General features: G+C 37.6%; 1 protein-coding gene across 1 annotated transcript; it reads right to left on the reverse strand.

Annotated features, from left to right (window-relative positions):
- Nucleotides 1-5073: 5073 nt before the first annotated feature.
- On the reverse strand, nt 5074-5439 carry LOC141607650 (uncharacterized). The gene has a single exon (XM_074427003.1). It carries the CDS (start codon nt 5437-5439, stop codon nt 5074-5076), a length of 366 nt encoding a protein of 121 aa, XP_074283104.1.
- Between the last annotated feature and the right edge of the window lie 9932 nt (nt 5440-15371).

Consider the following 15371-nt stretch of genomic DNA (forward strand, 5'->3'; position numbering starts at 1 on the left):
CATCTCCATAAATGCATGCTAAGAGGACTGAATAAGGCACGATTTCACCACTTTGAGGTCCGTTCCTGGAAATGAGACGAAACAAACCAAAGTAGCCTATTCGGGGCATTTTGCAATATAAAAGTATGAAAATGACTTGGAAATGCGTGCAATAAGAGGCTAAAAAGACTATAAAAAGTGCACGTATCAGGAGGCAACTGTAACACCCCCATTTATTAAGGAGCCTTTAGCTAGACATTCCCAAATAAATAGGATTGTTACCATCTCGGTTTCCCAAGGTAGTGAATAACAAAGTCCAACTCACCACAGTACTTTAATAAAAACTTTAATGATTACATATGTCTTACAATTTTTAATCAACTAGAACTTAGTGATATAACTACATTTGTAATCTAGACTCCTGCAGGTCCGAAAGCTCACACGCCCAAGCTCCCCATATCCAGCTAACTCAAAACCTGCTATTTAAATATGCTCCCCATTTAACTGGAAATATTAAATGGTTCACCACAGGAGGCCATCAATTAAAGCAGGCATCATTTTATTTTGACACAGAAGCAAACACGTCAACCAATTGTTGAGTAGGAATAACCAACAACAAGTCAAAGTAAAATGATATGATATATAATACAAATACGACTCAGCTCATCACCCGAAACACCCATTCATCCCGCCAATCCCTGGCCCGGGGTATCCATCATTTCAACCGAAGTTGAAGTATTCACCATCCCAACCGAAGTTGAGGTATCCACCATCCCAACCGAAGTTGAGGTATCCACCACAAAGATATATAGCAATAACAATACAATAACAATAACCCATCTCAACACGAGGCTGAGGTATCCACTCAAAGATATGTAATACTAACAATAACCATAACTCGTCTCAGACCGAATCGGAGGTATCCAATAAACAATATGAATAAACCAATAACCATAATATAATTCCATGACATATAATTCACATCCGACAATTCATCCAATGGCAATTATCCACACAGTTTCAAAATTCCTCTTATCAAATAAATAGCAAGACAAGTTGAGTAGTTATCCTACCTCGAAAGCAAGCACTCCAATTATGCAATCCAATTAGTAGAAATCCAATATAAGCTTCTCAACAATACCGTCACCTAATCATAAATAATTATAATTCAATCCAATTACTTATTTATTTATTTATTTATTTATTTATTCTTCTTATTATATAAATTATTTAAAGGTCTATGATAACAAAAAACCCAATTCAAATATAAACCCGAGTCACCCAATTAAAAACCCGACTTTTATAATTAAACCCAACACCCACTATAACCCACGTACTACACGTTACTCTACACCCACATATACTTACAAATACTACTCGGCAGCCTACAACCTCGACTACCACCGATAGACACCACCACAGCCGCCCCATCACTTACCTAGCCAGCCACCCCCAAACACCCAGTAGCAACACCCAACTGGCTCCCTTTCATGCCTAGCAACACAACAACAAACGCCACCAATAACCGAATATCCAACTTTTACAAACTTCATGTTTAGAACTACTACTAACGACCACTACCACCACTACTACAGGTCACCAAGACCTCCACCAACCAGCACCACCAGAAACCCATCCATGCCTACCATTCCTCGCCCTAACTACCACCCACGACTCAACAGCTACAACAAACACCAACACCAACTCGCCCAAACCCATGTAAACAACCCTGCATACCACGACCACCACACAGCAACCACGAGCCACCCAACCTACCTACCTCCTCCCTACACCACGGCCCTTCCAACCATCCCCTAACCACCATTATAACCACCACCAACCACCCTCAAAAACACGCCCTAAAACAGTCCCACAAAACCCGACACAAACAATCCTATACAAACACTCTCCCTCTTACACCATCCCACGACCACCACTGGCCACCACCGTGGTCTCCCTTGACCCACGGTGGTCCCACCACTGGCCACGACCCATCACAGCAGACCACGACCCTCCAGAAACAACCCACGACTCATATAAAGGATAATTCGCTGCAACCACCACCATCCGGCATCCACCGTACCAACCACCACCTTAGACCACCCAATTACCACCAGTAGAACCGCCCACCACCGACCTAACCAACCACCCAAACCCCAGGTCACGTTGACAACCACACACGACACCAACCCCGTCTTTCTCACCCACGACCTCCCTTATTTAGACGCCAAACCACCATCCACGGTGGTCAACAGTGGTCAAGGTTGGTCTTATTTGATTCATGACGGTCAAGGGCAACTACTAAGGTCCACTACACTGTTCACGGTGGTCCATACGGTGTATAAACGTTAACTTAAATTATTAAGACGATATAAACACGAGTTGTGACGATCTTACCTTTTATTGCTTGCTTTATTTGCTCTTTCCATCTCTTAAACTCCTTCTCTTATTTTTATGATTTATTTCTCAGATTTCAGGTGATATTTATAGTAAAAGATTAGAGAGAAATCGAGGTCAATTAGAAAACTATTATAATTTACCTTATTCTAATTAGTATAGGAATTACCATTACTATTATATTATTATTATTATCATATATTATTAATCTTACCGTAACTAGGATTTCCTCGCATAATATTTACTAATTTATTATTGCCATAACTTTATTATTATTATTATTATTATTATTATTATTATTATTATTATTATTATTATTATTATTATTATTATTATTATTATTATTATTATTATTAATAATATAATTATTATTAGCTTTATATAATTTTATTTCCATATTATATTATTATTAATTTCCGATACAAATCCTGATCACACTCATACTAGATGAACCATAAAATTCGGCCCAAGTAACAATGGCACACGACCCAATGCTAAATATTAGCTAAACCCAATTTCCGACTTGGATACTTAATTTATTATTTAATTAACGTCTTATTATAATTACTATTAGAAATGTCTTTAATCAATTATTAAATTACATAAATTACTTTCATAAATTATTATCAAAATACGGAGTATTACAGCAACCGAACATAAGACAAACCATTATTTCCCAACCAATAACCCGAAAGTTCCACCGTTAGAAGAATTCGAAACATGTTGCAATCTTGAAGGGTGAATTCGTTGTATTAACAAACTCCCCTAGCTTCGTTGACAGCTTGACTTTCGGGGATTTGGCCATGGAAATGCCGGACAAAGAAGGTCACAAGTCCACCATTATGGATATTCCCACCCGATTGCTTCAATTTGTGATGCAAGCATGCATCCATGAACAACTTAGCCCAATCCGGAATGCCCACTCCCTCGGGGAGCATGGTCCACAAATAAAGTTTCACCGCTTCACTTACCTTGGTAGGTTCTCCAATAGCCGTGATAAGGAGACGGGCTATTATTCGGAAAGGAGGGTTTGTGAGGGCGGAAATTTGTCATCGTTGGTGGTGGAGGTTTTATCAGTGAGTGCATTCCAAAAATCCTCGGCGGTGCCTTTTCTGGACCTGAATGGTTTCGAGTTTTTAGTTATTTTTAAGATCTCCCTCACTTGTGAAAGGGGGCACTCGTACCATATCTTGTTGATTCTGAACTTATATGCTCGCTCAGCATCGTCATCCACATAAAGTTCGGTTAAGGTTGTGAGGAATTCGTAGGTGTAGGATCGGTAAGTGGTGTCCCACGTATCTTCATGAAGGTAGACCTCTAGTTCCATCTTAGTAAGTAAGGAGAAGGTAGTGTCATAGAGGCCGAGCTTTTTCATCGTGGTCGGGCATAAGAATTTGGTAGTAACAACATTTTGTGGTTTTGGGGAAAAGAATTTGTTCCATATTTTCAATTGAGCAGCGGTCATGCCCTCATGTCCCATAAACACTTCTTCAACATCCGAAACGGATGCCTTAACCGCTCTCTTCTTTTGACTTACCTTTCCATTAAACAATTTTGTAATCTTGGGGACCATCCTACACTTTTTCAAGACAAAAACAAAGCAAATAACTCTCAATATAGTTTTTCACTCTATAAGGCAAATCAACAAACACTTGGTGTGCACTTCTTAGTAACAACTTAAAAACTTGTGTTTGATGATATCCTCTACCTCACCGAGAAAAAACTTTGTCGCAACAATGATATAATCTCAACAACAAGAGTATAAACGAAACCAGGAGTCCTAAAACTCTCAATTTCGACTCAAACAAGTATGTAAAAACTAAGAGGGGAGAGTATGGTTATACCTTCCCGGGTCCACACAAAACTTGCTACTAGTTGTTGAATAATCCTTCCAAAACCCGTCTAGAACCTTAAAATCCCAGTTTAAGCCTTGAATTTGATGATTCATGAGTTAGGGTTCTTGATGGAATTGGGCAAAATCTGTCAAAATTGTTGTATGGGAGGTATTTGGTGGTGGTAATCACAAAGTTTATGAATTTATGCAATGAGAGGGTGATTAAAGGTGATGATTTGTGAAGATTTGATGAAACTTAGGGTGTTTTGAGATGGGGTTTTGATGGAGTTTTTGATGATGAATGGCGGATTATGAAGGATAGGGGTTAGGTTTTGGTGTTTAAGAATTTACGAAGGGCACTATTCAGCCTGCAACGCAGGCTGCGTTGATGGACGCAGGCCTGCGTCATATGACGAAGGCTGCGTTGTATGACGCATGATGCGTTCTGGTCTGCCGGGGAGCTTTAATCTTGGTTTTTGATGCTTGTTTTTCTTAAGCTAAATAAGCCCCCCCCCCCCCACACACTTGAGTCGTCCTTCATATTCCACAAATCTCGTATTGCCCATGTTCATCACGTTTTCCCATGCAAAATTCGTCTATCAAACCTCCACAAGAGCATTAGTAACTTCAAAGAATTTGATGCAATTAATTGTTAACAAGGAATGAAATGACATGAATGTAATTTCTAGCTATGAAAGCGGTAAATTTTATGCAAAAGAGAGTGTATTAACAAAGGTTACCTTATTTTTAATGTCGATGGCTCGACTTAGTGCTTCATTTTATCATGCTTGATAAATGGGGTCTTCCAAAGTGAATTCTTCAACCATTTGTAGTTTCATTCTCTCATGATAAGCTTTGAGACGTTATCCATTCACTTTTATCATCTTCCCCGTACTTGGGTTTTCAACCTCAACTGCTCCATGAGAATGGACCTTTTTCACAATGTATGGTCCGAACCATTTTGACCTTAGATTTCTGGAGAACAATTTGAGCCGATTTTGAAGAACAAGGAAATTGTTACCTTCCTTGAGTTCCCTACGACGTATCAGTCGATCATGCCATGTTCTTGCTTTCTCGTTGTATATGGCGGCATTGTCGTAAGAATCAAGACAGATTTCCTCAATCTCTTGAAGTTGTAGCTTCCTATGGAGGCCCGCATCATCTACGCTTTGATTTAAAGACTTGATTGCCCAATAGGCCTTATGCTCTACTTCCAAAGGAGGTGGCATGCCTTGCCATAGATGAGCCGGTATGGGGACATACCAATCGTGGTCTTGTAAGCGGTGCGATATACTTAAAGTGCGTCGCTCAACCTTTGACTCCAATCTTTTCTATCGGGGTTCACCGTTTTCTCTAGGATCCCCTTGATCTCCCGATTAGACACCTCCGCTTGCCCATTTGTTTCGGGTTGGTAAGCGGTGGAGAATTTATGTATGACCCCGTATTTATTGAGTAATCCCTTCATAATTCGGTTGCAAAAGTGAGTGCCTCAGTCACTGATTAATTCTCCTGGATACCCAAACCTTGAAAATATGTGGCTTTTTATAAACTTGAAACGATTTTTGCGTCATCATTCCGGATTGGTATGGCTTCTACCCATTTCGGGACATATTCCACCACTAAAAGATTGTAAAGATAGCCATTTGATTTGGGGAACGGCCCCACAAAATCTATCCCCCACAAATCAAAGATCTTCTGAGGCATTTTATTCCTCCTTGATATGTTTCCAACCCTTTGGCACTTGTCATAAGTTTTTGTGAAGATGTGGGCATCCTTGAAAATGTTTGGCCAATAGAACCCGCATTCAAGTATTTTTCTCACCGTCCTTTGGGGTCCAAAGTGACCTCCACATGCATATTCATGACAATGTTTGAGAATAGGGGGTATCTCCACATTCGGCACACATCGGCGGATATCTTGGTCTTGGCACATTTTCCATAGATAGGGATCATCCCATATATAAAACCAGGCATCAACTTTAATCTTGTTTCTTTGACTTGATGATAAAGAAGTAGGGAACTTCTTAGTCACCATGTAATTCACCAAGTTGGCATACCAAGGTTCCGTCAAACTTAATACATAAAGAGATTCATGAGGCAAACTTCCATCAACTACCCCCATACTTTGCATTTGTTGACCATCACGATGTAGCCGACAAAGGTGATCGGCCACAACATTTGCCAACCCCTTCTTCTCCCATATTTCAATGTCGAATTCACTTAATAGGAGGACCCACTGCATAAATCTCGGTTTGGTATCTTTCTTGCCTACAAGTTTAGTGATGGATTTGTGGTCGGTGTAACCAATCACTTTGACTCCCAATAAGTAAGATCAAAACTTCTCAAGAGCATATACCACCGCCAAGAATTCCTTCTCGGTTGTAGTGTAATTCTTTTGAGCATCGTTGAGAAGGGAGGACGCATACTGAATGACATACGGCGGTTTGTCTTCTTTTTGGCCCAACACGACCCCAATAGCAAAATCACTTGCATCCTTCAAGATTTCAAATGGACAATCCCACCTTGGTGCTTGAATGATTGGAGCCGATATAAGGCTTTCCTTCAATAAGTCAAATGCTCTCCTACAATCATCATCAAACAAGAACTCCGCATCTTTGTACAAGGGGTTAACAATTTTTGAAAAGTTCCGTATAAACCTTCTATTGAAGGCAGTGTGTCCCAAAAATGACCTAACATATCGAGTATTAGATGGATACGGCAAGCTTTTAATCACATTCACTTTGTCCATATCCACCTCAATCCCTCTTTTAGATACTATGTGCCCTAGCACGATGCCACTACTCGCCATAAGATGACATTTCTCGGAATTGAGTATGAGGTGAGAGTCTATACACTGTCTTAGGACCATAGCTAGGTGATTTAGATAGGACTCAAAGGAGTCTCCATGGATGGTGAAGTCATCCATGAAGACTTTCAATATGTGCTCCACATAATCGGGGAAAATGCTCATCATGCAACGTTGGAAAGTTCCCGGAGCGTTGCACAATCCGAAGGGCATTCGACAATAAGCATATGTTCCAAGTGGGCAGGTAAAAGTTGTTTTGGATTGGTCTTCCGGATAAATAGGGATTTGAAAATATCTGGAGTACCCGTCCAAAAAACAATAGTACTCTTTCCCACCCAACCTTTCTAGAACTTGATCTAGAAAGGGTAGGGGAAAATGGTCAGTTAAAGTGACTTTGTTGAGACGCCGATAGTCAATGCATACCCGCCATCCCGTTTGTAAATGGGTAGGAATCAATGCCCCTTGGGTATTCTTGACTACCGTCACCCCACAGTTTTTTGGTACAACTTGAGTAGGACTTACCCATTGGGAATCACTAATGGGGTAAATGATTCCCATTTGAAGGAGCTTGATGAATTTCTATTTCACCACCTCCATCATGGGTGGATTGAGTCTTCGTAGAGGTTGTCTCATGGACTTTGCCTCTTTCTCCAATCGAATCTTATGCATGCACGTGCTTGGGCTTATCCCTTTGATATCGGCGATGCTTCACCCAAAAGCTTCCCTCTGATCTTTCAACAATGGTCACTAACCTCTTCTCTTGATCCTTCTTGAGTTGGTTTGAGATAATCAATGGAAGAGTGTTGTTTGTTCCTAAGAATATGTACTTAAGGTGATTTCGAAGAGGTTTTGGTTCATGTTTAGGTGTTTTTATGGTGGAGGGTAATGGTCGCTCAAGGTTGGCTTCTAAGGGGAGGAAGGGTGTAGGGAATTTATGCTCTTGATAGGCCAACATTTCAGCTGAGACCCGAGGAGAACGCAGGCTGCGTGAGGGGGTGCAGATTGCATCGTACGATGCAGGCTGTGTTGTATGACGCGGGTTCCGTCCCAGGCTAGATCGTGCACTTTTTTTTTCTTTTTTTTTTAGCATTTCTTCCCCATTTTCAAGACTTTATTCCTTGTCCAAGTCTTCGGAATACTCCTGCACATCATAAGACAAGATTACACGCAAACTTTCTTGTTCCTAATCATTAGTGAGGGCAACCTCAAGAGGGTCCATTTGACAAAAGTTATACATTTGTGAGACAATTGGCTCGATTATGTTCAAGAAATAGCAAGAATGTGAGTCGTTAGGTTGTCTCATAACATCATAGATGTTGTATGTGAGTTTCTTTCCGTCAAATTACGTAGTGAGTTTCCCATTAGACACATCAATCTTTGTCTTAAAGGTTTTCATGAAAGGCCTTCCTAAAAGGATCGGAGTGGCCCTCGAGTCAAGCTCTATATCAAGGACCTTGAAGTCGGCCGAGAAAGTTAAATGGTCCACCTCTACCAACACATCCTCCACCGTCGCCTTTGGGTAAATATTTGAGCGGTCCGCAAGTTGGATCACTACGTCGATTTTGTTCAAGGATGGAAGTCCCAAGGTCTCATACAGACAATAGAGCATGACATTGATTGATGCACCTAGGTTTAACATAACATGGGTGAAACTCTTCTCCCCAATTGAGCATGATATATTGAACATCCCCGGATCGCCACACTTTTTGGGAAGTGATTTTTTAAATATGGCGGAGACATGTTCACTTACCCTTACTTTTTGGGTTCCCTTTCTTGTGTTTCTCCTTGGCGTACAAAGTTCCTTGAGAAAATTTGCATACCTCGGAACACCTTTTAAAAGATTGAGTAGAAGAATGTTTACTTCACACTTCCTAAAGGTTTCATAGAGCCTCATCCCTTTTAAACCTCTTAGAATGTGTGAGAGCATGAGGAAAAGGTACCTCCACGACATGTTCTCTCACGATCTCTTCAATATGATCATTGGTGCTGTTGCTTTCTTTCTCTCCTTTGTCCATGCTCAACGGACTCTTTAATTCTTGACTACTAACTTTGGATGGTGACTCTTTTTCTTTATCAACCACAATCTCTTCTTCCTCTTGTATCTCAATGTCAATAATCCTCTCATTTGACTTTGCCATTATTTTCTTCTTTAGGGGAGATTCTAAGGTTCTCCCTTTTCTTAAGGTCATGGCACTTGTATTTTCCCTTGGAGGGAATGTGGTACAAGGGATTGAAGTAGAGTTCTTTTAGTTGCTCTTTGCAATTTCTTGCGAAATTTGGCCAAGTTGGATTTCAAGATTCTTCAGCTTTGCATCACTTGATAGTTTATCGCATCCATTTTGTCAAACCTCCTTGTTGTTTGGGCTTGCCCTTTAACAAGAATTTTCAACATTTCTTTAGTTGACAAGTCATCTTCTCTTTGAGATGAGGGACCTCCTCCTTGTTGAAAATTTTTATGAGGACCTTTGTTCTCAAATTTGAAGGATCCTCCTTTTTATTGTTGAAAATTTTGGTTTCTTTGGTAGTTCGGGTTTGGACCTTGTGAATTTTGGTTTCTCAAATGGTTGAATTGCCCATTTTGGAAACTTTTTGAAGTATCCCCTCTCCTACTAAGGTTTGGATTGTCCCTTGAGCCAATGTTGTAAATGTTTCCACTTGGATCGTATTTTTATAACCCACCCCCGGTAGGATTTCTAGATTTATAGTTATCATGCCCCATCGCACTCACATTCTCATGGCCTATCACTTGTTCTTCCATGATGGGACAAGACTCCACCGGGTGTGGAACTTGACAAAAATTGCACTCCGCATTGGAGTAGTTGTCAACCCCTCCACTTGTAGCGGCATTCACCATTCTTTGGACTTGTTGAGTAAGACCATCACAAAAGTTCACCAATAGGTCATCCCCACTTAGCCCATGGTATGGACATTGGGCAACCAACCTCTTGAACCTTTCCCAATACTCATACAAGCTTTCACTTGGATCTTGTTCTGGAGAAGTGATAGCCTTCTTGGCATGGTTGTGCCTTGAATCGAGGTAGTAATTTTCAAGAAATGCCGATTTCATGGCCTTCCAAGTTCGAATTGTACCCGGTGGAAGGTAGAATAGCCAATCCTTTGACGCATCTAGTAAAGAGAATGGAGAAGCCCTCCATTTGAATTGGTCTTCCGTGACACCATTTGATATAGCACCCTCACACATCATGTGGAACTCGGAGAGATGACGGTTGGGGTGATCCCCTGCATGCCCATAAAACTTGGGTAGATTGTGGATAAAATAACCCTTCAACTCAAAATTTGTATTGGCTCCCATGGGTGGGTAGGCAATGCATAAAGGTTGAGTATCATAGTTTCTAGCCCGGAGCTCTCGGATGGTTCTTGTATCATTAGCCATTTGTGGATATTCTACTTCTATTGGTTCAACCGAAAGGGGTGTGGAAGTTTCCTCTTCAACTTGTTTTTCCCTTTGAGGTCGAGTATACTAAGGATTTGTGAATAACCAAGAATATGCTCCAAATTCGTCTTCTTCGTCTAAATTGAACTCACTACCTTGGTGTTGAGACCTAGGCATATTACCTTTACACTAAACAATATAGATTAGAACTACCACTTACTTTTAAAAATAACAAGGAAATAAGAACAACAAAGCTTAAATCACAACTCAAGTTCTAGTTACGTTGTCTTCCCCGGCAACGGCGCCAAAATTTGATAGAGAACTACCAGCTGTCGTTACTACTAGAATTAACTATCATATTAACAATTTATAAACCTAACTAGACTCTACTCACTTCTAACAATAAGGTAGTAATATGGTAAGCTAGGGTCGAACCCAAGGGAAGGACCTTTAACTAAAGACTCGAATTGTAAACAATTGACCAACAATCACTAATTAGGACTCCTCTAACTAATTAAGACACTAATAAAAATTTAGACTCAACAATGTAAACTAATCACAAACAATGGGTATTCACAATGTTCAACTTGTAGGAAACATAGATGGAAAAAAACATTTGGTTGGAAACAAACATAACAAAACAAAAGATGTGAACTTTTCTAAGAGACAAATCAACAAACACTTGATATGCAAAAATTCAATATTTGGGAGAACTTGGTGTAAGTTAGTCAAACACTACTACTTAAGCCACAAAGACACCCCTTTTCTTTCTTCAATAACTACCTAATACTACTTTCATAGGATGGTAAGAATTTCCTTCCTAAGCTAGAAGAAAACAATTCTACTCATGTATTTTCTCAAATAAAAACTGCACAAAGGATAACACAAAAGAGCATTAAGAACAAAGCCACATGAAAGAGCTAGGATTAACTCGTGAGATTTTAAAACAACTAACCCAAGACTAACTTTAAAACATTACTCACAAAGTTACAAACTTTACAACAAATTCATAACAAAATAAGTTTGCTTCATATATTTCTGGAGCTGTGAACAAAAGACTAGAAATTGCAATAGTTAGATGAATAACATACAAGGTTAGCTACTCCCAACACATAAACATCAAACATAAACAAGTAAACAAAAGGAAATAAAATAATTATTGAAAAAAGATTAAGGAGTTCTTATAAAACATAGAGGAAGTAGAGAATTCCAAATTACACCAAATAAAAGGTCTAGCATTCCATAACCATAGATGAATCCAAGGTTAATGGAAAGATTGACATCAAAATCAAACCAGAGATTACAACTTTCTCCCAAATACTAAGTTTTTTCTTCATAAAAATTTTTGAGATTATTTAATAATGAAGATAATGAACTAGGTCTTCAAACCATGAACTATATATATGACTGTACTCCTTTCTAGGTTAAACATTATTTGGGCTTCCACGAAATGGTTTCGGACGGATTATCAATACTCAAAGGCTGAGGAGAACCCAGGCTGCGTCACCCACCGCAGGCCTACGTCAAACGGCGCAGGCTGCGTCAACAGACGCAGCCTGCATCCTGGACTAATATCCGCTCCAAAATTGCTTCTTCTTTTCACGTTCCTTTCACCATTTGGCCTCCATGCTTGTTCACCAAGGGATGACAACTCCTATGCTAGCTTGTGGGGAAACCATCTTCACTTGATTGCTTACTTAGAGTTGTGGTTAGAGGCACTTGCTCGGGATTCCGAGCTCTCTCTCAAAGCCATGCTCTAACCATGCATTAAAACACGTTAATCATAACAACCGATGGGATAGGAAGACTAGTTCATTACTCCGACAAAAAGACCCTTAAATTAAACTAAACTAGGCCTAAGAAGGCCTTATTGACTCGACACTTTTTGTTGGAATATGTGTCCTCCGACAATAATGCGATCACGACTGTTGATCATGATGATCACATGTTTAAGTCTCATTAAAATGAATACAATTGGGAAGTAATATTGTTATTCTTGTCAATCGGTCAACATATATCGGTAATGATTGGGTGACTAGAGTTTGACATTACTTCGTCGTGTGACGGTGGTGATCGATTGACCCCTAGGTCATACCTAAAGGGCAATACTCTTAATTGATTATTTAATTAATCGTATAATGTTGCGAGTTAATTAAATTACTTGAAAATTGACGGACGATTTTGGAAGTATAATTTACGTATCAAATTGAAATGTGATTAAATGAGATACGGTCTGAGTAATTGAATTGTATCATTACTCGGATGAAATAATTGTTTAGTGTAACAATTAAATTTGAATGAATTATTATAAATACAAACTGTTGTGATTTATAAATTGGTAAAATATTTCGGCACATGTAATTATGAAATTACCAAATCAATTTTTGTATATGACGTATTTTTACTAATACGTTGATTTTTAATATGTTAAAAATACATAACATATTATGTGACATATGACATGTTACATATTAACAAATTGACAAAAATAATATGGACTCTATATTATCCATTGTACCGAAATTAAGGGGTAGTGGAAGCTAATATTGTGTTTGTTTAATTATTATAAGAACACAATGATTACCTACATTCCTAGCCATGCAACCCTAATATTCTTGTGAAGACAAATATGTTCATGCATTGGCTCCCCAAAAAGCCCCCCATTCCACCCGGTTTTTGATGAGAAAACCATCATTGGTTTTTCATCTAATTTTACCTATTATTACACTAAAATGTGTTAGTGAATATTCATTCAATTGATCATCCAAAATATAATTTCTAGTGAGAAGAAAAATCCTCTCTTCTTCTCTCATAAAAACCGAAATATTCAAGGGTTAAATAATATTTTGGTTCAATTTTCTCCTAGATTAATATTATACTAGTACTTATAATATTAATTAGATTAAGTGTTAAGCCTTGGGTATAAAGCTTGGGGAGAGATCTTATACTTAGATCTTGTTCATCCATAAGGAAAAGCTCAAGATCAAAAGAGAAAGGTGATCTCTTTTGTGCCCTTAAATCCGAAATCCACAATGTAAGGACATGATTTCTCTTCTATTATATTATTTGTTTGCATGCATAAAATCCGTTTTAATTTTATGACAAATTAATTTAGACATATATGAGTATGTTAATATGTATATGAATCTACATTTCCTTCAATCGGTATCAAGAGCCACGGTTGTTTGCATGCAAATTGGTTAAAAGTTTTTCCAAGTTATAAGAATAACAAATAAAACTTGTAAAATTTGTGTTATTATGATATATCACGAAATTATTACATGCATGTTAATATTTCTGGTCCTAAAATGTTTTAGGATATTTTGGTTAATTTTTCGGATTTTTATTGTTCATAATTTACAATAATGGCATTTAAATGTGATTTTATGAGTAAAAATGTCATTTTTGGTCTAAAAATAGCTATACTTCGAATTTTAAGTTGATTTTTGGATATGTTGTCACATATATTATTTTGAGATAACCTGCAAATTTTCATAATTTTTGGACTTGTTATGCTCGAAAAATGAATTTTTCATTATCAAATTCGGATTTAGGTGAAAAATAGGTTAATATGTGTTAAATTTCGAATCTGGTCATAGAAAATTAATATGTTGTCACATGCAATTTTACAAGATATGTGTAAAATAATTGGCTATAAATAAGTCTTTTTGCATGATTTATGGATTTTTTAAGAAAAATAGCATAAATAGTGACATTATTAGTGAAAATTAATAAAACATAATCTATGACTTAGGAAAAACGTCAAATGTTGCATTTTATTATATTTTTCAGATCTAAAATTGAAAAGTTAATGAAAATAATTTTTCCATGTTTTTATGATTATTTTATTATAAATCGATAAACCGCAACATTGTTTTTCCGGTAAATTTTCGAAATTTTTAACCTAAGATTTTGAACATTATGAGTGTCATGGAATTTTTCCAGAATGTTAAAGAATTTAAATTTCAAATTTTGAATTTATTTGAAATTTTGTGATTTATTTGAAGTTTAATGGCTTATTTTTGTAATTTTTGGTCCATTTATGAACAAATTTGTAAATATGGGTTAATTATGGTCAAATTATTAGTGAAGACTATATTTTGAGTCCTAAGAGGTTAGGGTAATTAACTTATGCATAAATATGAGTTTATGCATTTTTGTGATTATAAAATGTTGAAATCACGCAAATCCGTAAAAACCGAGTAATATACGATATTGGCTATTTAAAGGCGATTTAGCATTAAAATTGAGCATGTTCATACATATAATTATGCTGCATTTTCTTTATGATTGTCATAATTTTAATTTATGTAATTTTGAATTATGTAATTTTACTTAGTATTGCCTTAGATTTTAATTGGTATTTCCCGAAATGTATGGGAATATCGATTCGGTTGTAATTTTTATTGTGATCTCGTATCACCGTTTTGTAATTTAATAGATTTATTTTATTTTAGTTACAAATGTATAATAGGAAATTATGTAATTTATTATGTAATTTTATTCATTCCGGAGTTCCCAAAGACGGATTTCTTCAAGAATGGCGATACATAAAGACGGTGTTACCTCGAGATGCGTGCCACAACCGAAGTTCAAGGGACCAATGGAGTTGGTTTCCGAATATGTAATAGTTAAAGAGTTTTTCTATTTTAGGAAAGGCCATACTAGGATTTATTTATCTTTATGCTTGCATTTTATTTTATGTCACATGCATCGCTAAATCGCCATAACTAAAACATGCATCTTTATTTTATCGAGTTTATCGACCGTGTCAATTAGAATTATCGTAGTTCACCGCTTTAGTTCACTTAAAACGTGATAGATAATAAATTGACATGACCTCTCGCTAAAACTATCAATTGAGACATAGCCTTACCAAATAGTAGAAACCATGAAAACCTATTTCGTGAGGGAGTGCACTCGGCCACACCGGGGTACAAACCTTGTTACGTAGGGGAAGTG

This window comes from Silene latifolia, chromosome 10 (assembly GCF_048544455.1).
Source record: "Silene latifolia isolate original U9 population chromosome 10, ASM4854445v1, whole genome shotgun sequence".
NCBI classification, from domain to species: Eukaryota; Viridiplantae; Streptophyta; class Magnoliopsida; order Caryophyllales; family Caryophyllaceae; genus Silene; species Silene latifolia.

Bases quoted from the DNA above. Each gene is read 5' to 3' on its own strand.
- LOC141607650 (XM_074427003.1), bottom strand. From the start codon at position 5,439: ATGCCACCTCCTTTGGAAGTAGAGCATAAGGCCTATTGGGCAATCAAG.